This window comes from Lutjanus erythropterus, chromosome 19 (assembly GCF_056507025.1).
Source record: "Lutjanus erythropterus isolate fLutEry1 chromosome 19, fLutEry1.hap2, whole genome shotgun sequence".
NCBI classification, from domain to species: Eukaryota; Metazoa; Chordata; class Actinopteri; order Lutjaniformes; family Lutjanidae; genus Lutjanus; species Lutjanus erythropterus.
In genome coordinates this window covers 16,002,394-16,027,885 of record NC_139335.1, presented here as the reverse complement: position 1 = coordinate 16,027,885, position 25,492 = coordinate 16,002,394, and the positions used below count along the sequence as shown (strand labels likewise).

General features: G+C 42.2%; 1 protein-coding gene across 2 annotated transcripts; it reads left to right on the top strand.

Moving 5' to 3' along the window:
• The first annotated feature begins 207 nt into the window (after window positions 1–207).
• gprc5ba (G protein-coupled receptor, class C, group 5, member Ba) lies at window positions 208–23,547 on the top strand. 2 transcript variants are annotated; one of them, XM_084743783.1, is made up of 4 exons: window positions 208–1,213; window positions 13,604–14,635; window positions 15,678–15,823; window positions 20,161–23,547. In XM_084743783.1, exons 2-4 carry the CDS (start codon window positions 13,606–13,608, stop codon window positions 20,203–20,205), a joined length of 1,221 nt encoding a protein of 406 aa, XP_084599909.1. In that variant the 5' UTR covers window positions 208–1,213; window positions 13,604–13,605; the 3' UTR covers window positions 20,206–23,547. The 2 variants fall into 2 exon arrangements, with proteins under 2 accessions (XP_084599909.1, XP_084599910.1); XM_084743784.1 differs by having other exon boundaries at window positions 209–1,213; window positions 15,678–15,799.
• The last annotated feature ends 1,945 nt before the right edge of the window (window positions 23,548–25,492 follow it).

Genomic DNA, 25,492 nt, shown 5'->3' with positions numbered 1-25,492 from the left:
AAATGGCGCTGATGTGACGCAACAAAGTATCGTTATCATCAGTTAAGTTAGTCATTCCTTCTGAAAAAATATAAATATCATGACTTTTAAAAACAACAATATATGCATAATAAACTGTAAACTATTCGAGCATCCTAAGAACTTTATTCTGAAAAAGTGTAACCGGATATTGTACTTTAATAGTTTAACTTGACCCTATATCTGCATATTTTCAATGACTTAGCGCAGTGAACGAGGTAAAACCAGCAGTACCACAAACTGGAACTAAGCAGGAGTAGTATTTGGAGATATTGTGCATACAGTCCGTGACAGAGACATTTAGACAGTAGATTTAGGAGGTGTGTGTGTCTACGTGTGTGTGTGTGTGTGTGTGTGTGTGTGTGTAAGAGAGGGCCGCTGTGCGTCTAAAGAGGATTTAATAAGGTGCTCCTCCTGTCAGGCACCAATTAATTTATCGGAGAGTAAAACAGTTAAAGGGAGGAGGACAGACGGTCAGTGGGGACTGTGGCGGCTCTGGAGAGCTGTCACTTTCTCTGTGTGTATGTGAGTGTGTGAGCGTGTGTATATGTGCGTGAGTCTGTATGTGTGTGTGTGTGTGTGTGGAGAGAGGGATTATCAGTACGCACGTTACGCGGAGCGCAGTTTTGGTGATGCATTCAGTCGAGAGATGTGCAGCGGGCGGCAGTGAGCGTCAACCCGGACACTGAGCGGCAGAATCGGCGCAGTAGCAGGAGAAGGGGACCCGGCTGGTTTGCCGTGTCTGTGCATGACAGGATTTCGCCTCGTTGTGCGTTTTATTCATTTTGATGAATGCCCCTTCATTGGCGCAGAGTGAAAGTCAAAGATGCGCACCGCTGAACAAAGGATTTAGGGGAAAACGATCAAGATTCCCCTCCACATTTTAATCCTGACACCCCGGTGTGCTGCGTCTCCTCTGTCCGGACTTGTCAAGAGTCGGCATTCATGCCCATTCTGCCTGTGAGGACAACGGACACGGGCTGAATAAGCGTGTTCCTCTGGTTTCAGACGTGGAGCAGCAGGAATCATCTGGGCTGATCGCGCACAAGTCCATGTGGATGGAGAGAGAATACGCAAACACAGCGAGCGGAGCTGACTCCGAAATGTGACATTTTTACTCTCGTCTGTCTCCCATCGTACCTGACAACTGTGCATCTGCCTTCGTCCTCCATCGGATTTGTTTACGTCGATTGAGGTACGTGCTGCTGACCATGTAGATCGTAAGGTATTGATTAATAAGAATGGGGGGTAGGGGAGTGTGCTGTCCTTGTGGAGTATTTTAGCCGAGGAACCCACAGGGGAGCTGGGTGTATTTAAATGCATCATTGTGTTTTACTAAGGCTGTTTTCGGGGTTTTATCACCACTGTGAGGTGGAAGTTGCATTGCTGACAGCCCCTGGAGAAAGGCGATGTCGATGCACCAAATTTATAGGTGTGTGAGACCTGTGGACATACAGGGAAGGCTGCACGGATTTACGCACAGGGCTGGCACATATGGTCATGACCTCAAGGGCCATTTGGCAAAACCATGTTAGGCTTAACTAAAGACCAAGGGTGTGGGTTTCCTTTCAACATTAGGAGGGACAAACATTTTGAACATTAAGCACTTAATTTCTTGCATTCTGGTGATTGTTTATGCACCAGTTTGTACAATGTCTTCATCATCGTTTATAGAGAAAACGTGTGCAAAGAAAAACACAAAGTTCAGATGCCAGGACAAACGTACATATTCTAAATATTGAGAGGGGACTTGTCCCCTCCATCCCCCCTGAAATCCACACCTATGTTAAAGACATGGAGGAGTCTGACCTGTGTGAAATTTAACAACTGATCGGCTGTGGCACGTTTTTCTCACGAGGATGAAAACTGCACCTCCATTTTCAGCCCACAATACACTGGGATATTTTAGTGGAGGAGTGTCAATCAATGCTCCATTCTTTAGTTTAGAGGTTAGATGTCCTTCTTTATTTTGGATCACTCACACACACACACACACACACACACACACACACACACACACACACACACACACAACTCAGTAACAATGGTCTTATTCCCTCAAACAAACACACTCTTCTGGAACCCCCCAGGGACCCTCCCATGTGGCCAGTATTGTTAAGAGAGAGGGGGGGTGTGTGCTGAAAAAAAAAAACAGAAAAGAAAAAAAGAGCATTCTCTAAATGTGTGTTTGCATTAAGCTGCTCCTTAGGTCAGCCAAAAATAAGGGTGTCGTGCTCCCCCCTTCCAGGAGACGTCTCCCTCCCAGGCTGCCGGCATAGACATGGATTTCTGAGGGGATGCCAGGGGACATGTCCCCCTCAATATTTATGTGCATTTGTAGCAGCAGACTTTTAAGTCACGAACCGCTTGCCTTATTGCATTCTACTATATTAATTAATTTTAAACGAAAAGGCACACTGGTGCACAAAAAAATCACTAAAATGCAGAAGAGATGGAGGAAATAATCAATTCTACAACAAATTGAGATTCTGTCTTGTGAATTATGAATCAATGTGGAAAACTCAGAAAAAAAGAATATTTAAAACGCAGTTCTCAACATTATGATAGCTGGTAACAGTTTTGTTATAAGGGCTTTACGTTCCTTACAACTGAACCAACTGGATGGTGAAACATAACGAACATAAACATGTGCGTCATGTTTACTTAACTAATCTACTTCTTGAGTTTTGGTGAGGATGGTTGAGCATGAGCAGTGCCTCATGGGTACAATCTGACTAGCACATACTGGCTTAAAAGCTTTAAATTTTAATGCATATAGATGCATCAATAATCATTTTACAATGGCATCATAGCCCTCTGAATTGGTAGTGGATCGAAATGTAAGTTGCCAAGAGATTCCCATCCCTGGAATGATGAAATTTAATTTTTGATGCACAGAATTTCCAGGAGAGGACCGATGTTTAAAATGTGTCCCCCTCAGTGTTGAAACAAAACCTACGCCCCTGTGCTGCCGGCCTCATAAACAAGAGGCAGGGCCCTGAACTGGTTGTCTAACTCGGAAAGAAATTGCACTTAAATGCCCACTTGAGTCCAATTAGATAAAGGAAGTTTGTTGAAGGGAAGTCAGCGTATGGATTGGCCTTGTGTTGGTGAATGGGTGAAAGACACATGAGCCTGGAGCCTCTGTCAGTGCAGCATTTGTGTAGTCAGAAAGCTCGCGGGCCTATTTTGGAGTGTTCTGTTTTCCATCATTAATCAATATTCAGGAGAGTGGAGCTGTTTATTCTCAGGCTGCGCTTTCATGAGTTAGTTAGCGGCCTCATGGGAGAGGAGGATGCTACAGTATTTCCTCGGGGCTGATGCCATATGCACCTTGTTTGGATGAGTGTGTGCGGCTTATTTATGTACACATGACACAGCTGAGTGCGTGAGCTGCCAGGAGTGCAATTTTCACCAGGGTTGGGTAGTAATGGATGACATGTAGGGCTGGGCAAAATATCAGCATTATGTCAATATTGTGATATGAGACTAGATATCATCTTGCATTTTGGATATCGTTATTTTGTGATGTTGTATAAATGTTATCTTTTCCTGGTTTAAAGGCTGCATTAGAGTAAAGTGACATAATCTTCTGAACTTATCAGACTGTTAGCTGTTCTGTTATTTGCTTCTATCCACTTTGTCATCATATCAACATAACCGATGATTATTTATCAAGAATCTTATTGTGTTAACATTTTGTGAAAGCACCAAAGTCTGTGTGAAACTACTTTGTATGGATAATTATAATATAATAATTTAAGTGACAGCAATGTATAATTTTTTAAGGATCATATGTTTGCATGATTTCAGAATTTACAGAAGATGTCTATATCAAGATATATATTGTATATGGCAGAATTGCCTAGAAATATTATTTGTTAGAGTTATAAGTTAGAGCCCTAATTACATTTATTTCAGATTATATAATCAAATTGCAAAAAACAGTAGAATCAGCCAAGATTACACTTGAGAAATGTGTAATTAGATTACAGTTACATTGTCACATAACATGACTGTTGTAAAGTTAATATTATGAGACTTATGTTTCATAACCAGTGCTCTATTAATGCATAAAAAGTGCGTCTGACATAAGTTATTCCTCTCAGGCTGCCAGTTTTGTCAATGATGACCTAACTAATGTTTGTTTCAATGATTCATGAATTATGGAGTTGTTTTTCTATTCCTTTTTATTTACATTGAAAATGAAAGAGGAACATTTAAGTGCTTATCTTAAGTCACAAGAACAAAGTCCTCCATGGGGCAAAATACAGACAGTACACCTGTGGTTTGTGCTGGTAGAGTTTTAGTAGAAGTAAATAGATTTAGACCTTCAGAAATAGACCATCTGAATATATTCTGAATATATACAGATATTTTAAATGCATTTTTCTGGCACTCAAAATGTCTTGGGATGATAAAAGAGAAAGCAAGAATATTTATCCATTTTTAGTATAAGATGTAGTATTTAATTTAATGTGAAGGGTTTTTTTTGTAATCCACTGGATTACAAAAAATGCCATGTAATATGTTTTCAGTAACTCAGTGATCATCAGCCTTTTCGAGTCGCGACCCCCCCAGAATAATCAGGTTAGTGACCACAAGCCCCACCCCCACCCCGTCTGCCTTGAGAAACTCAGACACAAGAATCATTGCTTTGAGTCTCACAAATACAGATAAGATCTATTCAAAGGCAAATCATATCACTAGTACAGACAATAGTCTAACATACGGCCCTAATTTCCCATCATGCCTAGTGCTTGACTTATTGGTTTATTAAGTCTGCTATTTTATGCGACAAAATGCTTTTTGTTCAGATCTTGCGACCCCTTTGGGTGTCCCAACCCTCAGGTTGAGAACCACTGCAGTAACTAACAGTAACCCTAACCCAACTCTGATTTTCACATATATGGGAACTTCACCGCTTCTCTGTTCATATGTGCACTGGTGTTCACATGCCCGCCCCTCCTCCCCTCACACACACACACACACACACACACACACACACACACACACACACGCGCGCGCGCTCCAGGCACAAAGCTTGCTCCAATTCTTCCTTTGCACATCCGGCTGTTCCTCCTGCTCCTCAGATCACTATCTCTACTCTGGGCTCCTGTGATCAGCCCCCTCTACATTCATCCCAGCATCAGATCCCATCACTTTATCTATAATAGAAGATTCGTATTGATATCACATGGAGGCAGAACACATGACGCCAGGCGTCTGTGGTTCTGGTTCGAGGGTGCATTTTTTTGGAGGGGCTTTGAGATGCCTTCACATCTGACTGATTGTTGATGTAGGTAGAAGACAAGAAAGAGGAAGAAGAAAAGAGGGGTAGAGGGAGGGGTGTGAGGCACTGGCGCTGTTAATTGTTAAGTCAATTAGCATATGGTCTTGCTGTGAGCCCAGTCACATGGTAATGAGGCCTAATTAGGATGGCTCGGGGTGTTTGGAGAGGCTGGGGGAAATACTTCCACTGTCAGTTTCTTCATGCTGACACCCAGGAGGCCGGCGCAGTGAATGGACTACCACTTTTTCAGTCTCACCACTCAACGTCTTTTCATGTCTTTCCTCCTAGCCCTGCCCCTCCTTGTCTTCTGTGAGTCTATTTTTTCCCCACCCCAAAAACTTGTCCTCGCCCACTCCTTTTCAATATTTTAGCACGCCCGTACGTCAGACCTTGACATCTACTGCATCTCTCCTCCTCCTTCTTCTACTTCATCCCCTTTTATTCCCACCTTTTTATTTGCTGCTACCCCCTGCGAGTGATAGGTGACATCACCTTGGAGGTGTACAAATGTGTGGAGATCAGGTCAGAGTGTGTTTTGCAAATCATGGTTATTGTGCATTATGTTAGAAGAAGGGAGTTGGATAAGTTTCCTCTGCATCTGTTCAAGAAAGCTACAACATCTTACCATAACACTGAAAACCCTATGGCATGCTCACAGTCGTCGTAAGAATTGAGGAGATGCATGAATCAGAGATGAAGAAAGCCAGGTGATTAAACAAGAACAAAAAGATACTTATACCAAAATTATACTCTATTTCTGCCATATTCTGCCAGTAAATCCCCCTAAAGGTTCATTTATGCCAAACATTAGATATGCACACAGATACGTACGGAGCCGTCTGTCTGTACTCTTTGTTACTTTCGTCTGTATTTGTACATGATTTCCATTCGCTTGAAACAGAGCAGTACCAGCGGTAGTTGGTGGGGCAGTGTAGCCGTATAGCCAAAATCTTCAAGTATTGGAAATGACATTTGTTGTCACTGATATAGTGAAAAGAATTCTCCATACAAATGTGGTGCTTATTTTTAAATTGTATGGCTGCAAAGATGACTGTCTGCATCCGCTTTTGACTCTTTCTCAAAAGCTATATTATTATAACCTCTTCCATCATCCATGTTTCTTGTTGTCAGAAACTTTTGACGCTTCTTCTTCTTCTTCTTTGGAGTAACTTCTGACTCTTAGCAGTGCCCTCTAGTAGGTGTACTGCCTCACATCCATGCTAACATAATGGGGTATAAATGAGCCTTAAATCTTGTACACTAGACCTGTAAGACAGAAGTTGCACCGGATAAAAGACCAGTCTAAGATTTCTTCAATGACAAACCTATCTATTAGTGTACAAGCTTATTTAGAAGCGCAGATGCGTTTTTAATCCACAGTAAATCTCATGCAGTGAGACAGGAGGTCCAGACGTCCCGGGTTACTTTAACATGACTGATATCTAAGGCCTTACGTAATACCAGCGACTGATGTAGGATGTAAATTTATGCGCTGTCAGAAAAGGAAAGTTGTATCAGTGTTAGAGAAGACAGTAGAGGAGGCTGGAATCTCCAATGGCATCACCAGCAAGCAGATGCTAGTGCCGGTCCTGCAACTGACCTGCTCACCTCGACAGCTGGATCAGCCATCCAGCCATATACCTACACACACACACACACACACAAAGACACACACTTTCTCTATTATCATCCCAGCAGTTTGAATAAAACAGTAGGAGAAAAAGTAAGAATTAAAGCGAGTCGTCAAAATGCAATAATCCTCCCAATTATCACCACAGTAATTAGACAGCATCTGGTTTTGTGTTATGTCTGATAATTATAGGAGTAGGTAATTGTACAGGATGGCTCGCTAGATTTCCCTGTCTCTGCCTATCCTCTATCACATTTGAAGGACTGCAGTGGTGCACGTTTGCACTCTCTTATGCCTGTATCCCTGTTGTGTGTTAAACAGCAGCGCTATAAGGAATGCATGCTGCATACTTGCCACATTCAGCTTTGTGTGAGAATGTGGTGCCTTCTTCACACACAGATGCATAACACATGCCGCCAAGCAGAATGTTATATTTACATGCAAATAGAGCCAGCACACACGGGCATTATGCCAGTCTGTGTAGACGACGTGTGTGAGTGACACGTGCAGCACAAGTGCGTGTAACCCCGTTATGTGCAGAATACATAACTAAGACGGACCTCTGAGTGCCAGCAGGCTGCTTGGCACTGAGGAAGATGATGCCTGAGAAACAGCAGCCATGCAGCAGAACTGGCAGGAGCTGGATCCTTCCCCAGTTACATAAGATACACAGCAAGAATAAAGGCATTGGGGGGGAGGGAGGGGGGCAAAGGAAGGGGCACAAGGAGGGAAGAAGGAGAAGCCAAAATGGAAGGAAGAGGGCTGTGTTTGGGATTAGATGTTGATGGTGAAAAGAGGGAGAAAATGTGGGGAGAGGGGGTGTGTGAGGCGCATCTTTCGCAGCACATCTTCAAATGTAGCAGTAGAGATGAGACTGGAGGAGAGGTGGCATTGAAATCCGAAAGAATAGAGGATTTTAAATGGAGGGCAGGACATAAATGGCTGCATGGAGCGGGAGTGACAGAGAGAGAAACATGTCTAGAAAGATGGGAGGGAGGGGAGGATGAGACGGCGGCAGCATCCTCTGTGCTGCACAAAGTGGAAGGCCAGGGGCTCTCTCTCTTTTCACATGACTCATATTGGTGAGAAGCAGGGGAGAGGACTCAAGTGTGTGGCATGTGTGCTGTAGGTGTGTGTTAAAGGGAAAATTCATCACTTTTCATGTGGCTGCTCAATCAGTGTTGATGGTAAATGTGGCCAATAAATTCCTCAGTGCTGCTATATTGACCAAGAAAGCTGAGTTCTCCTGTTTGCGCAGCCTGAATGTACCAGGGTGCATTGCACATGAGTGTATGAGGCTCATGCCCATCTGGCCATTTATCAAAGGTATTACCTTGTTGGCCAAAACATAGTGTTAGGTATGTTATTTTTATGACTGCGGTGAAAAAGGTACATATTCCTGTGGGATGGCTGTTTACCATGACTGCCCGAATAATTATGTTTTTGAGGCTTTATTGAAGGACACTGTTTAAAGCGTAGCATTGCTCCTTTAAGGAATGAGGCATTACAGTAAGTGTGTATATGGTGTGCAAGTGAGTGAGATTAAGAAGCACACAGTTCTGCTCATAGCGGAGTAGAGGCCCCTGCAGACAAAAGTGGTAGTGTTTTCGCCACAATAACCACAAAATATAACGTCAAAAATAAAATAATCTAAATACAAATTCCCTAGTGCTCCTGTGTTAACTGTCTTGAATATGACTCACAGTAACTTTGCCTTGGAAAATGTAAACAAAGGCTTGTTTGATCTCACTTCACGGAGAATCCGACCCAGTGGCAGCCGTTAAGAGCAACTAGAAATAGCCAGTCTTCTCACTGATGGTCTCGTTTAGGGTTTTTTTTTGTTTTTTTGGAGACACGGTAAAATAAATCCATAATGATAAATCCAACGCTGAATGTCATCTTTGATTATTTATATTATTTTTCTCACTTGATAACAGCTGTTGTTGTTAGCATGTTGTTAGCTGTTCACTGGCAATCCTGGTGTTCCCAACTTGTCAATCAATCGATCAGTCTGTGTTTCTGACTTGTGTTTGTGTAGCGTTGGTCACAAACGCCTTGCCTCTTCAAAATAAAATTTGCCGAGATGATGTCAATGAGCCACTGTCACAGCCCTAGTGTTGGGTGACAAATATACTAATTTAATACGTCCCCTGGCTCTCTGGGGGAGGAGACTAGACAGCTTTATCATGATGACATCACTGTGACATCACTGGATGCAGGAAGAGCAACAGATTTTGCAGCAGCTCAGCTTTTTGGTCAATATAACACATACTGAGGAATTTATCACATTAATTCACCACATTACCATCAACACTGACTGGGCATCCACATGAAAAGTGGTGAATTTTCCCTTTAATGCGCTATGTGTCGTGCACGCTTGCATGAGCATGGGTGATTTTGCACATGTGTGCGTGTGACCACAGGCAGCCCTCTTTGTGCATCCATCAGCTTTCAGCTCACCAGTCTGCCAACTCACACTGAAAAAGCAGCCAGAGCAACCATCTGTGCAAGAGGGAGTGACGGGGTGAGAGGGTGAATGCATGAAAAAGTGGTCACTCAAGAGGATACAGTGTGTACTCTGTCTCGACTGTGTTGGCTTTACAGGCTCTGTCATTAGGAAGCGACAAAAGAAGGCGGAAAAGAAAGACAAAAAGAAAAGTAAAAAAAACAAGACAGAGGAGGAGCAGTCTGCTCTGCTCTCTTTGTCTCTATCCCCTTTGTTTTATTCCTGTCATTTAGAGATGGGGCGTAACCATGGTTATCAGGAGCTCACTAGAAAAACAACATGATGTTAGGAGAAAGCACGAGTTTATTATCAGGAGTGTGTATTTTTGTGCCACTTGTGCAGGTACACATGTTGGTGTTTGTGTGTGTGTACGGAGCACTGTGTTTTTTGTGGGTGTTTTGGTGACTCATCCCTCCATAAGCACTGATTGATGTTAATGTAGACCAATAATAACCAGCGGCTCTGAGCTGCTGCAACAAAGAGGGACGGCAGGAAATGACAGGCTGAAGTAACAACAGGAAACGAGGGAGCGAAGAAATTTTAGTAATGAGGAGGCGTGAGGAGGAATTTGGAGGGTGTAAATCTCTGAAGGATACATGAAAGAGCTCTAAACAAATGAATATGCAAAAAACACACATACACACATATGTGCACACATGCATCTTTACACCCTCTGGGGTCTCACAGAAATAAATAATGATATTTCACAAGTTGTAAACAACTGCTGCCTTAAAAATAACTTTTTTAATGGATATGAGGGCAGACACATCAAAAGCCTGTAAATAAATGGATGGATGCGATATATGTGTGTACATGTGAGTGTGTGTTTTGTGTGTACGTTGAAATTTTGGGAAGAACTGAACCAGTTGTTTTAATGGAGGAAGTTTTGAGTTCACTCACTAATAATGTTAACCATGTTATTAATAACATGCACGATATGGAGTCATGGACACAACTTTTATATCAAAATATTGTTTAAGGCCCATTGATTTAGAGGGATTTATTGTCAGAATATGAATATAATACTCAATAAATATGTTTTCATTAAAGTCAAAGTAGGCAACATTGTCACTAGCTGTGTGGTTGACCCTTTGCTCTGCATGTATTATATTCATTTCTCATATTTTGCTCTACTCGGGACACTTCTGGGCTTCTGCCTGTTTAGCAAATACTCCATTACATGCATTCAAAGTGTCATTCAAGTAAACATATGCAAGTATTATACATTCATCAGTTCACCTTAAAATGAGCTGTTTAGATCTACAGAGAGCACAGGTCCAAGGAGGTCTTTACGTTTTGTGTTGAGTTTCCTGGCCACCGTAGTTTCTCCTACACACTTGAAATGGGAGGATGGATGAAGTGTTGTCAATCTGCAAGCTGTCTGATGTGACATTTGTTGATGTCTGTACCAGACAAACATCTGGAGAACAAGAGTTGTAGACCAGGACATCTCTACGGAAGTACAGTACTCCATTATAATGCTATTTCGTCACGCTTTCCTTTCCTTTCTCAAAAAATGTGATTTAAGTATTACATGTTCATACTGCAATTTTGATAATATTTTGATTAATTGTATTTCCCTCTGAAATTACGCTGAGTCGAGTGCAAAAGAGGCGAGATATTAAGTTATGTACAAGTTGTGCAGTATTTGAGTAAATGTACTTAGTTACATTCCACCATGTAGAAAAGTCGCTCCTAGAAATAAAGGTTGCAAAGGAGTTCCCCCTGAAGGACTGAGGTTCTCCACAGAACCATTTGCTGCTGAAAAAAACTTTTTTTGAAACTCTGTGCTCTTTATAGAGTTTCATCAAGAACCATTTCAATCCAAAGAACCATTTTTGGAAGAAAGAGTTTTTCTGAAGATTTTCAGTAGAAAGTCTTGTCATTCAATACAAAATTTCAATGCTTAGGAGACCAGAGACGTGGATCATTGATTTTTTACCACCAGTTCTTTGAACAGCTTCTGTCTTTAATGTGAGTGACATGGATTTGGTTTAAAAAAAAAGTCAAAGCCAAGGTATGTTTTTGAACGATGCTCAGCCCTAGACAAATCATACGATCAGAATCAGGTCTAGTCTGACTATATTTGCTGCAGAGTTCCTCCTACTTCTTTCTCTCATGATAGAATAAATGTAGGGTATGTCAGGGTCTGTCTTTTTCTCTCTGTCTGACCCACTTAATGAGCTGTATGCTGGAAGGACTGTGTGTGACCTGCAGCCCTGGCTGGTGTGTACTTAAACCTACCACTCTCCCCTGACGGCCTGACCGTGTAACTCTCCTTGACTCACTGGCATGGAGAGAGAATATGAAGCTAGGGATATCCAGTGTCCTTTACGTGGTATGTAAATATTGAGGTACAGTCTATTTGTGGACACCGGGGGGATTTTTTTTTTATGTCAAAACTACAGCGAGACTGAAGCCCTCCGATATAAACAATCCAAAGTGTAGCTTCAGGCGGAGAGAAGCTTAAAAACTGTGTGTGTTCTTTGTGAGAGCAGATTGTTTGACACACTAATGTATGAGCCAGCTTGGAAAGAATTTCAGAAAGCTTAGCGATGTAGTGGAGAGACAGTTGACAGTAACCTGGCAAAATGATGTGCTGTATCTGCGTGCGTGTGTGTGTGTGTGTGTGTGTGCGGTTTCCTGGTGGCTTTAAATACCGATCAGCCTTTTGCAAAACACACAGCTTGTCAGGTGAAGCGACAGCACTGATCATGGCAGCAAAGACCTCAATGAAATGACAGAAGAATGTGTGACAGTTGTGATGAATAAAGGAATAGGTAGACGGAGACAGCATTGATTTTGCACACTGACTGCTGCTGTGGGTTTTTTTTCTTCTTCTCGGGGACACAGAAGCATACGAGTGTTTGTACTTGTGCTTGAGGCACTGTGTATTGGTGTGCAGTGTATTATGCATTGTCTCACGCCTTGCTAGATGCCCTTAGATGCCTGATAGTGAGTAGAACTGCTTGTACGCACTACTTCCCTTCTCTGTATCTCTGTTTTTTCATAAAAATATGCATGACGGTGCAGATATCCTGTCAGTGCTCCGAGCAGCCGGTTCACTGGACAAGGCCGGACAAATAAGGCTACATCCCCGCTACCACGTCTAGACGGGCATTTTGGCACAGTATCAGGAATAATCTCTCTCCATACTGACACACCTGAAAATGGATAACATGGCCATTCGTTTACATTTGTCCTTTCACGAACTGGTGCAAACAGGAAGCAGTCAGATACCTGGACAATGCTGTTTCTATTATTAAAACATGAACACACTAACAGCAGGCTAACCAAAGCTAGCAGCTAACATATATATATGTAGTAGCCAACATTGGTGCATCAAAACTAATCCATTGTTTACACATAAATACACATTTGTGAATGAAATAACTTGTCAGTATACTTCAGGTGCAATAGCAGTTTTCTGGAGTCTTCCTTATTCACTCAGGTAATACAACGAACACCCTAAATTTGTAAAGAGGGTTAGGTTTAATAAAAAAGTAAATAAAAGAGCATTAAAACTGTGATTCAGCAAGAGCCAGCCTCACAGCATCTGTAAGGGCCACAGTGTGATGAATCAGGGGATGACCTGTCATAACTAATAAGAGTCAATCAGGAAGCGCCGTTGTTTACAAAAGTCTCCGTTTCTGCCCATCCAGACTAAAGAGTTGTCATCATAAACATATCTGTTATAGGTGTTATAGGTGCTCTGATCCTGCTTCTCTGTGAATGAACTGAGGGCAGTTTATCTGGGCTTTTCTGCTATGTGTATGTTTTTGTTTTAAGATGTTTTTCACAAATCAAAACCTTAAAGCCTTTAAAAGCTTCAGAAAAGGGCAGAGCTATAGGCTACTTTGAGTGAAACAGGATGTGTGTGTGCTTTTGTGTGTTTGGAAAGGCCTCAGTCATTCACCCTGAATGAACTACTGTCCTTTGTTTCCTCTGTAAAACACAGCAGTGGCTGATTGTCTGTATTGTCACTCACAGGCCGATGATTATTGCAGGAATGACTGATTACTCAACGCTGTTGCTTTTCAAACATTTGTAACTAGAACGAGTCATTTTCTCTTTCTTCTGTTTCTCTCCAATCCTTTGACTCTCTCCATCTTTGCTCCTCCATCTCTTTCTGTCTTCTGTTCTGTTGATCTCTCAGAGATGGCGTTCCTGCCGGTCCTCCTCCTGGTGCTGCTGGCTGTCGCTCACCGTGCCACCAGTCAAGACTCTGAGGACTCTGAGGCTCTCCCGAGGGGCTGCGGCTGGGGCCTTGTGCGTCCCTACACCCTCCTCTGTGACCTGGACTCCATATGGGGTGTGGCTGTTGAGTCAGTGGCTGCCGGCGGGGCGCTGACCGCCATCTTCCTAGCCCTAATCCTGCTGTGCCGTTTACACCACATCAGTGAGGCTGAGAAGCGCAGCGGTGTGGGACCCATCCTCCTGCTGCTGCTCGGCATCCTCGGCTTGTTCGGCCTGAGCTTTGCTTACTTGATTGAGCAGGATGAGTCCTTATGTTTGCTCCGTAGGGCCCTGTGGGGTCTCCTTTTTGCTGTCTGTTTCTCCTGCTTGCTGGTGCAGGGCGTCCGCCTGCGCAGGCTTGGTCGTGAGCGCCGGAGCCCTGGTGGCTGCGCCCTAACAGGCCTTGCGCTGGGTTTGAGTGCTGTGCAAGGCATCATCGCCGCCGAGTGGCTGCTCCTGACCGTGCTGAGGGAGGGACGAGCTGCCTGTCAGTACCTGCCACTGGACTTCTCACTAGCCTGCAGCTATGTGCTAGCCCTCCTAATAGCCGCACTGACCGCTGCCTCCCTGGCCCTGTGTGGGAAGACACGTCAGTGGCGCTGCAATGCTGTGTGGCTGCTGGTGACCTGCCTGCTGTCGTTGCTGCTGTGGGTGGCCTGGGTGGGCTTCTATCTGTACGGCAATGCCTGGTTAGGGAGGGCCCCGGACTGGAATGACCCGGCGCTGGCCATTGCTTTAGTTGCTCAGGGCTGGCTGCTGCTGATCTTTCATGCCATTCCTGAGTCACATGTCTGCCTGAGACCCCCTCCACAACCCACTGCCCCGGATTACTTTGACACCTCCCAGAACTCCACACGCATGAGGGAGACCAGCTTCGATGAAGACATCCCTCTCTCTCACAGGCAGTTTGTGGAGAACCAAGGCTACGGATACAACGATGAGAACACTGCAGGTACAGTACAATCCAATATTTCACAGCAGACAGGCATAATATGTGGACAGGCTGTAGGTGGAATGTAGGCCAAAGTGAGTAATAACACCAGGAAATATTTGCATGCATGGCTAGAAATAAGTAGAGGAGGAAATTTCTCTGGTGCAGGATTACACAGCAAGTGTTTCGTTCTTCAGTAGACACAGTAATGTGGTGAGTCACAGTGAAATCCCTTTTACATTAGATAAAAGACCCACTAACATCTGGCTTCTGTCTCCAATGGCAAAGGGTACAATCTGCATTCACTGCCAGGTCAATTGACTCTGCAGTAGAAACAGGTAGTTATCGGCTCCAGCTCTGACTGGCAGTGATGTAAACATCACAACCTGGCAGATGCACAAATGTTTCCCATTTCAGCAGAGGCAATGAAAACCATGCACATGTTCTGGCTCAGCTCTGGCTCGGTGCATCAATCTAGCACAGAAGAGTTTGCACCCAAATGAAGGTGTATATTTAACTGATACAAACTCGTCTTTAGTCAAACATCTGAATGGTGAGTAAACATTGTATTTCCTATGCATTCTTCACAATAAAAGTCCCCTGTTGATCTGTTATCTAAAAACTTTTATTATGAAGCAGCAAAATCAAGAAATGTTGGGTTTTCATCAGTAGTAACTTTAACACGACTCCTATCAGCTGAAAGAGAGCATGAAACAATAAAAAAAACAGAAGGTACCTTAGAGTACAAACTGATGCAGGAGAGAAACTACAAACTTCAGTTTGATGAACTTCATACAACAGAGATTCAGCTGGAAGCTACAAAAGTACTAGAGAATGACTTGTACACACACTCGAGTTGAGTTTCGGCTTTCCAGTGCACATCACAAAAAAGAAACACAGAAATGCAAACTCATCTATAGGCAATCACTTACTTTTAGCGGGTTTAACTGTCTTTAAAAAAGAAACACATATACATTCATTAATTTTGGTGTAAAAGCAGTAGTAAAAAAAACAGGCTGCTAAACAGGCTGAAAAGCAGTAATCTCTCTCTATTCCATGCCAGGCTTGAGGAGCGGTAGTGGTGCTGGGCAACATAACAGTAATACAGGCGCCAGGCCTAGCGCACCTTTCCGTAGCAACGTCTACCAGCCCACCGAGATGACCATGATCCTGAACGGGGGAGCGGTGAGTACATCCGCCCAGTCACAGGTACACGCCGCTTACACGCCGCTCTCTCATTCGACCACGCCGACGAGACTGCATGCACATTTGTGCGTTCCAGACTGTACGTCATTGCACAAGAATGAGGGAGAGGTGTGAGTGTGTGTGTGCATTATCAGTTTGTTTGTGCATGGTCATGTGCCTGTGCGTGTCGTATTTTGTGGGCACATGCATGGGTGGGTTTTGTCACAAATGGTCACTCATCTGACATTGATTTGTGTATGGGTGAGAGAGAGAGAGCTTCCATGTGCCCTTGTGTGTGTGTGTGTGTGTGTAAATAAGCTGCGATGCTATCTGTGCACTGAGTGATTGTGCGACTGTCTGCCGGCCTGTCACCCCCTTCATTATGCAGGATGAATGGCCACTTTGGCTGGCACAGGTGAACCTATTTCCAGTGTTATGAATCAAGCACAACACACCACCGCACACACCACTGGGGGCTAAAACGCTGAAGCACACACTCTCTACTGACTAAAAGATAATTTGTAGTCACTATTCCTAGAGATTGCAGATACGTGTGCTGATTTAGCCGACAAAGAGAATGCAGAGACTTCTCCTTAAGCTGCTCTGCATAAATTATCATTAGTTTACTTGAACAGTGTTTTTGTGTATCCATTTTAAAGACAAGGCAAATTTATTTATATAAAATGCTTTTTACTCTGAGAGCTTTGCATAAGGCATAAAAGACATTAAACGTAAAGGAGAGTATAGGATGCAAGTGCAAGGGTGGATAAAAATGTAAGTGTGTAAGATTGAGTTAAATGAACAATTTGGGAATAACTTCTAGCCACTTAGAAAGAAGCAGGATGAGATTTTTACTTAGATTATTTTATTTCTGATCTACACTCTATACTTTGTGTTTACTGCAGTCCCACTTTTGTCCACAGGTGACTTCAAAATCAACAAAATATAAAAGTTCCTTGCAATAGCTTTAAGCCAATGCCAGCAGTTTGTTTAGCTTAGCATGCACACTGTCCGAAGGTCACAATAAACACCTCAACACACACAAAATGTCATTTTTACACTTAGTTTTTTGTGCAGATTAAACAAACAAGATACAGTTGGTAACTTCTACAAAAATAACTTTTTGTCACATTTGCTGAAACTATATCCAGTACATGAGATTGATAACTTGTGCAAAAATCAGATTCCTCTGGCTCCTAGTGCTCTTAATGGAATTTGAAAGAATCCACTGTGGCTGAATGGAAACGTTATTGTTAGGGTTAGGGGCAGTTTCTGCAAGAGCTTGTGATGTTTGATTAGAGGGGTCCAAGATGGGAGGAGATTCAATTTTGTGATAAATTTGATCCTACGATCATTGGCTCAGATTTTGTGGTCATTTAACTGTAGAAAATGTGATGCCATCCAGTTGTTGATGTCTGCACATATAAAAGTTGCTTAATTAATGGGTGTCATTATAATATATATAATATATAAATGCAATTGTGTGTCACTGGTATAGAAATGGTAACCGATATTGTGTTTTCAATGATATGACTAAGTGGTAGCATATAAATGGAAATTAGTTAGAACCCAAGAACAGAACCCTGTGGAACGCCATATCTAAAACCAAATTTGAAATGCTCAACCAATTTTTAAGCCAGACAGACGTCGACCTCAAACTACTCAAGCCAAAGCTAGCCAGCTAGTGAGTTAGCTCCATATTGGGTCAGTTGCTGTGATAACAGTGGTAGCTAATGCTGATATCTGTTTCTGTCGGTCTGTGCTTCTCTCCGAAGAGATTTACAAAGTCTGTGAACTCGTGTTTCTGCTGAATGAATGATGAACAGTCATAGATAAAAAAAAAACTGTGAGCCAGGGGGACTGTAGGATAACATTAGCAATGACATCTTTCAGTTTCCAGTGCACCTCAGGAGCAGTGTAACTTAACCCAGTGCATGGATTAACACTGTCCTTCCCCATGACCCCAACATCAAATACTGAAGTTGGCTCTGATTAGTTGTTTAAGGAGCACTACGAGGAGCCAGAGGAACCTAATTTTTTTCTGTCTCATTTAATACTGTCAGGATAAAGTTCCAGCAGTTTCAGCAAATATGACAAAAAGTTTATACAGAAGTTACTGTAGCTTTAAGTGTAATTTAGTGAGCTTTCAAGGTTCTGGTAGTTGGATTTTATTATCTTTGTACAGAGCCAGGCTAGCTGTTTCTCCTTGTTTCCACCCCCTTTTTTTGCCAGACAGCTTCCAACATTAGAGTAACATAAGAATAACAACAATAGAATATTAAATACAAAGGGAAATATAAAGTATAAAGTGTACAGTGAGTAAATTGAAAGAAATAGTGCCTAATATAATAACAATAGATATAAATAAGTTATGTTAAGTGAAAAAAGTAAGCTAAAATAGAAAAAAATATATTGGTAATGACACTGAAAGTAATTAGTAGTGATATTGAGAAATAATAAAAGGTACACTGCACAAGTTAATGTAAAATTGCACATGATAATGATAATAATGAAAAGTAATATTGCACATGATATTAAAACATGATATTAGATATAACAGAAAAGTAATATGGCGCTTGACTCTTGGTAAATAGCAAATAAACTTAGGGCCAGGGCCAGGTCTTACATCTTTGAGAGGCTTGTTTCAGCTTTGCAGAGCACAATAATTAAGATCTGGGGCAGCTAGACAGCTACCAGATGACCAGAGAGGGTTTTATTTGAAACATATAGACAGCCAGAGATGTATGAGCTCAGTTCCAACAAAGCTGGGACTTTGTGTAAAATGTAAATAGAAGCAGAATGCAATAATCTGATTAAACTGAATACAATACAAAAGACAAGATAGTTCATGTTTAAACTGACTTAACTTTATTGTTTTTTGTTAAATATAGACTCATTCTGAATGTTATGCCTGCAACACATTTCAGAAAAGTTGGGACTTGAGCAACAAAAGACTGGGAAAGTTGTGGAAAGCTAAAAAAAAAGAAAAACTGTTTGGAACATCCCACTGGTAAACAACATAACTGGTAACAGGTGACAGTATCATGATTGGATATTAAAGGGGCGTCCTCCAAAGGCTCAGTCATTCACCAGCATGGATGGGGTAAGGTTCACCACTTTGGAAAGAACTGCATGGACAAATAGTTTAAGGACGACGTTTCTCAACACAAAACTGCAAGGAATATAGGGATTTCACCATCGACAATCCGTAGTATCATTAAAAGATTCTGAGAATCTGTACAAATCTCTGTATATAAGAGGCAGGGCCAAAAACCAACATTAACTCCTCAGCTGGCACTGCATTAAAAACACGCATAACTGTAATAAATTGTCAGTAAACACAGTTTGTCGCTGCATCCACAAATGCAAGTTAAGACTCTTCCATGCAAAATGAAAGCCATATATAAACATTTCTTGGACAATAGCTCACTTGAGATGGACTGACATAAAGTGGAAAAGTGTGCTGTGGCCTGACGAGTCCATATTTTAGATTGTTTTTGGAAATCATGGACGTTGTAACCTCTGGACTAAACAGAAGAAGGACCATCCAGATTGTTACCAGGCCTAACTTTTAAAGTCAGCATCTGTGATGGTATTGGATTGTGTTAGTGCCCATGGCATGACCACAACTGTGAAGGGCCCATTAATGCTGAGAGGTACATACAGGTTTGGAGCAACATATGCTGCCATCCAGACAACATCTTTATCAGAGACATCCCTGCCTATTTCACCAAGACAATGCCAAGAAACATTTTCCATGTGTTACAACAGGGCAGCTTTGTAGTAAAAGAGCTACTACTGCTACTATTAGACTGGTATGCAGCCTAGACCTGTCTCCCACTGAAAATGTGTGGTGCATTATGGAGTGCAAAATACGACATTGGAGAGCCTGGACTGTTGAGCAATTAAACTCGTACATCAAGCAAGAATGAGAAAGATTTTGTTCAAAGCTTCAACGACAATTAGTGTCCTCGGTTTGCAAACCCTTGCCCCTTTCCCAACTTTTTTGGAATGAGTTGCAGTCATCAATTTCAGAATGAGTGTACATTTACAAAAAATAATCAAGTTTATCAGTTAGAGCACAAAATATTTAATCTTTGTACTGTATTCAATTGAATATAGATTGAAAAGTATTTGCAAATCATTGCATTCTATTTTTATGTTTTACACAGCATCCAAGCTTTTTGGGCTTTGGATTGAATTTTGTTCTAAACCACAGAGGGGTTTGTTGATAAGCATGAGTAAAAAGTATAGATATTGCTTATGCAGCTACTGTATGCATGTGTGTGAAGATGTATGTGTAAGTATGTGATTGTATTCCCATTGTTAATCATTTACAATCTTACTTTTGCTTTCTACAGGTGCCCTCTGCCCCTCCGACCTATACAGGGAGGCAGCTGTGGTGAGCGAGGGGATTGGAAAGAAGATGTGTGGCAGAAAATGATGAGAAGATGAGGATGGAGAGAGTGAGGAGGGAGGGGTCCGGAACAAGGGGCCTGCCTGGTTGAATTGGACTCGGACGCCAACAGGGCCCTTCCACTCTGTGTACAGACTTTAACACTGACTGTGTGCCAATCAACCATAGTATGAGTGAGATGTGTGTGAGGCTGAGAGAAAGTGGGGCATGGAGGACAGAGCTGAAGCTCTTCTAGCACACAAATCTCAACAGAAGGGTTGAAAAACTCGACCAGTGAGTAGCAAAACAAAACACACGCTGACTCAGATCTGAAAATATCAACATGCAGTATTCTTTTTCTTTTTGTTTGATTCGCTCCCCTGAGACTACAGCACTGTAAGCATCCTCGAAAAACTGTGAAATCTATCGCATTTTTTTTCCTGCTCCATCTCTCTGTCCTGTCAGTCAGGATGTCTTTTTTGCTGCTCCTCACAATGCTGGCACTCATGTGGAAACATTTGGCTCTGTCCTCCATCCATCCACAGTGTAGGTGAAAGACAGAGCACATGGGCAACTGTACAGCTCGAGCACCGCCCTCTTTAAAAGAATCCAGCTTCTGTGGGTGTGTATGTAGAGTATATGAGAGAAAAAAAGAAGTGTAAGTGTGTGTAGTCCCTACACCTCAACTCTACCACTCCATAAACCTTCCCTCTCCAGACCCCTCTGCGTCACCCGTGAACACCTTCCTCCCTCTCCATCTCTGCACCGTCTGTGAATATAACGTATAACTCATCTTCCCACCTGCATGGACACTTTGCAACAAACTGTGAAGCCCAAACTGCGCTTGGAAAGTGACCGCACACGCAACAAAAGCAGCCTTGAACATAGGGATCACCAAGCTGCTAATGAACTTCTGTTAGGTATATGTACAATGGAGCAGAGTGGATTCTGATTGGACGAGGAGGGCGTCAGTCACCAGTGGGTAGGCACTGCTTCATGAATCTAGGTCAGACTACTGTGCGCTGCTCTCCCACATCTCCGGTGGCCACTGGCGGTTTGAACCAGCCAGGAGAAACTGTCACTTTATATCAGCGGGAAACGGAGCGAGGAAATGAAATGCTCTTCTGTTCTTAGTTCTCTCTATCTGTGTTTTATGTGTGCGTACGTATGTGAGTGTTGTGATTTCATGAGTGTCGGGAGTTGAATTCAAAGTCAAGGTTGCTTTCTGGTGCTAAATATTTCCCCCACACACGACTTCCAGAGTGAGAACCACAGGAGCAACACTGATGCAGATAGTCAACCCGTGAGTGACAGGCTATATATAGAGCTGTGTGTGCTGGTGTGTGGAGATATCCTAGAGCCTTAGAAAGATCAGATTTACAACGCAAGGTAGAAAGAGGGAGATCAAATGAATGGGAAGAGGAGCGGGGAGGAAGGAGATAGCGAGAGGCGGTCCGAGGGGAGTCTATGCGACAGTGAAATCCTTCCTGTGTGAGAAAATGGCTCCTTGGTCTACTGTGTGTGTGCTTGTGTGTGATGTGGGGGCGGCCTTTGCTGCTCCGCTCTATGTGGTTGTCTTCTTCATCTGGTGAAGCGTCTCTCCCTCCCTCCTCCTCCTCCTCTTCATCCTCCTCCTGTCTCTGTGGTCGGCTATAGCTCAAGTCTCCGTGCCAAGAAGGACTCTTGTTTCACTGGAGTCTCTGTTTCACGCCCTTCCCCTTCATCGTGACACCAGCTCTTCACTGCGGAGCTGTGTACATAGTAGTGCTGTAAAGCTTTGCTTGCTTGTTTACTTTTTTTTAACTGTAGGCTGATTTTAGACACCAGTGTCATATGACTGACTACTGCAAACTGTTTTTATCTGGGATTTTTTTTAACTGGTTTGCTTTGTGTTTATACATTTGCTTGTTGCTTTTATTTTTCTCTCGCTGGTGTCTTTTATTTTTTTAAAACTAGCATTTTGGAACTGTTTTGCCAACATTAGATATGCTTCTATTTTATTTTTTTGTTGTTTGATTAATGTTCAAGGAAATGATTTATGTTGGTTGCACCTCCTGCGCAGTGGTCCACTCTTTGCTGTAACAGTTACGGGGATACAAAAATAAGTATTTTTATTTTTTCATAAAAATGACAATGGCTGTGAATAACTTTTGGCACTTCATGCAGTAAACAATGATCAATCTGTGATACTTAAGGGATAATTATAAAAACAGAGCAGGGAGGGCTGAAAAACTAACTTCAAAGCCCACCAACAGTCATTTTGGTGACCCCTGGTCTTACAAAAAGCCTTGACTAAGAAAAGACTAAGGGTCAACCCTTGACTGCTGCTGTATGTTTATGTCTTACCCACTAGCTATTCTAAAATTGGACTGGTACCAGCAGGCCAGCTCCATGCCCAAAGAGAGCATGTCCTGATACGTCAGGCTCTGTCTGGGCCGACCCTGGTCAGAAACAGGCTACGGGCCCCAGATCTGTGCGTTGTAGCCCATGAAGAAGAACTGTCCTCAGGGTTTGGGATGGTCAGCAGTAATGAGACAACGCTCTGAGTCTCAGAGCGGAGGGGGGAGGTTTCAGTTCTTGTGATGAATTCACTCAATGTGAAATACAAAAAAAAAAAAAGAAAAAGAAAAGAATAATAATATGTGACTTTGTAGATTTTGCACTTGTCGACTACCTATCTGTGCATGCTTATCACCATTTCTACATGTAAGACCTTTCTCAGACGTACTTTTGAATACTAACTCTATTTATGTAAGGGTCATGTGACAGCAATCATAATTTCAGTGTATATCAGATGACACACTTAATGTCTGTGCTTTCTTAAACACAAAAGAGAGCTGGCTCTTGAGAAGCAACGAGATTAAAGTCAGGGGAAAAAAAAAAGGTCCAAAATAGTTTGATTCCCCAAAAAGGAACAAAATGCCATCATCAGTGGACCTAATAATAACTTCCTCTGATAGTTTGAAGACTCGAGGGGTCAAAAAAGAGAATCTTCTGACTGATATCGTCTCTGTGTTTAAAATCAAATAGACTGTGGTGAAATTTGCACAAAACTTCTATATGTTAAGTTTGTCATCCCTGGGCAGCCCACCGAACACCCATCCTCCCTGGGTTTGACATGTCCTTGCCTGTCCTCTCCTGATTTGTCTTGCCTTCAGACTGTTCCAGCGGGGCAGCTGACAGGGGTGATATTGGTTTTCACAGCTGTGACTGTGCAGTGACGCAGCATGCCTATGTATAGAACTTTATTCCCCTGATTAGAAAAGAGAAAAAAAAACAGTTAACTCTCTTGTTTCTGTAACTGAATCAGGAAATGATCAATAAAAGTGTCATGTTTGTAGTTAACTTTTAATTGGGTGTGGTGTTTTTTTTCAAAGGGAATGATACAGTAACCTGACATGCAGCACAGTTTGTTACACACAACCAACTGAGAAGTCGTCCTTGGTAACTGTTTAGAAAAGGGCAGGCACTTAAAAAAAAAAACTACTACACAGGTGACTGGATGAACCATCTGTCTATTGTGTCACCAGCTAACTAGGCTGTCCCCAACTAAGTCTTTTTTCAGTCCAATTAGATTTTTGCAGTTCAGTGCGCTACACTAAATTCCTATATCAGCCAACACGAGTCTTCATCTGTGATATGAAAAAGTGTGCATCCTTCAGTTATAAAATCCCAGTGGACCTGAAGAGCTTTTCTCCCAAGGCTGCAGCAGCAGCAGCTGGTGATTGTTGGAATAGTAAAAAGATTAAACAAGATGTTTTTGAAGAGTTTTTTGTTTCTCTCAAGTTTGAGTCAAGTTGACTGTGAAGATGTTGAAATTATAGTTTCACAAGGGGAGTCTGTTTTTTTTTTTTTGGCAAGAGCAATTAAACAGCTGGTACTGCTTAAACAAAGTGTATCTTGCTCTTTAAAAGAAGGTCTCTCACTGTAGCGATCCTTTCCATAATGTTGTCAGACACTTAAAATAAGCAAACAAGCAAGCATCGCCTGTCCTCTATGCCCCACAGCTGCACTCCGTTTCTATGTTGTCACAAGGATTTTTTTTTTAAATATGTGCACCAATTAATATAAAAATATATTGATGATTTTCTTTGTTTATACTCAATTCCTCATTGGAATGATATCATTGTGCGTATTTGTAAGCTCTCTGTTTTATCTCAGGGGTCTCCAAATGATGATTTGACTCTTTGACTTTGAGGGGGCAGCCCTAACTTCAACCAATCAGATCAACAATCCATATGATGCCAGTTGGACCTAAACCTTAAACCATGTAGCTGCCCGTAGTTCCCCATAACCACCGTTGTTCGGCCACAAGCCCATGACTTGAAGATAGCTAGATGGATTCTTGCATGGTCTCGTGAATGCAGCTGCTTTACAAGGTAAATATTACAGTGACATAAATATTCTGAAGATAATTAAAATCAGAGCAGATAAACTATGTAATGGAGATTAAGTCAAAAATCCTTTTCATATTTTGAAACAAACTTTATTGTCAAATTTATCAAGGAATAGTTTGACATTTTCAGAAATGCACTTATTAGCTCTTTTTTTTTTTTTTTTTTTTTTTTTTCCACAAAGCGTTAGATGAGAAGATTGATACCACTTTCAGAGGTTAGAGTGATATCGACAGAGCTTATTACTCAAAATGTCAAACCTCTTCTTTCAATGTCTACATAATATCAATGGTCCAAACAGCAAGGCGAAGCTCCCAAATGGAATTTGAGGTCTTTTTTTTTTTTGCGACTAACAAATAAATGAAAATGTGGTGGACTCCTCTCACTGACTAATGGTTTAGTCAATGATTAACTGCAGCACTAATGTTTTTCCTTAAATCTTAAAGGTCATGTAGCAGTTCTACTGGGTTTTATGTTTAGAAATCGGTAGTTCATATACTTTTTCCACTCTACAAATAGTAAATTGCTGTTAATTTAGGCCTATAACATCCTACATGTTCTTAGGGGTTTGAGCAATGTTTTGCATATTGTTTATATCTAAAAATATGGTGTTAGTGTAGTTTATCATCAGTGGATGCCTTGCTCACGCAGAAATACACTCTGGATCTCTGTGTGTAAACACTGTTGTATTCACACTTCCACCTCCAGCCTAGAATCTCAGCCCAGAACCAGCTGTTTTCTGGCTTTGCTCTGACAGTCTGGTGCCCACTCCCTCCTGCTGCTGTGTGATCCGGTTTCAGTCAGGCCCAGTGCTGCCAGACTCTGCGGAGCTGGCTGCACTATCAGATGTCCCCAGAATGAAATGGGCTGTTTTATCACCTCACCCAGTGGCAGCTGTCTCCC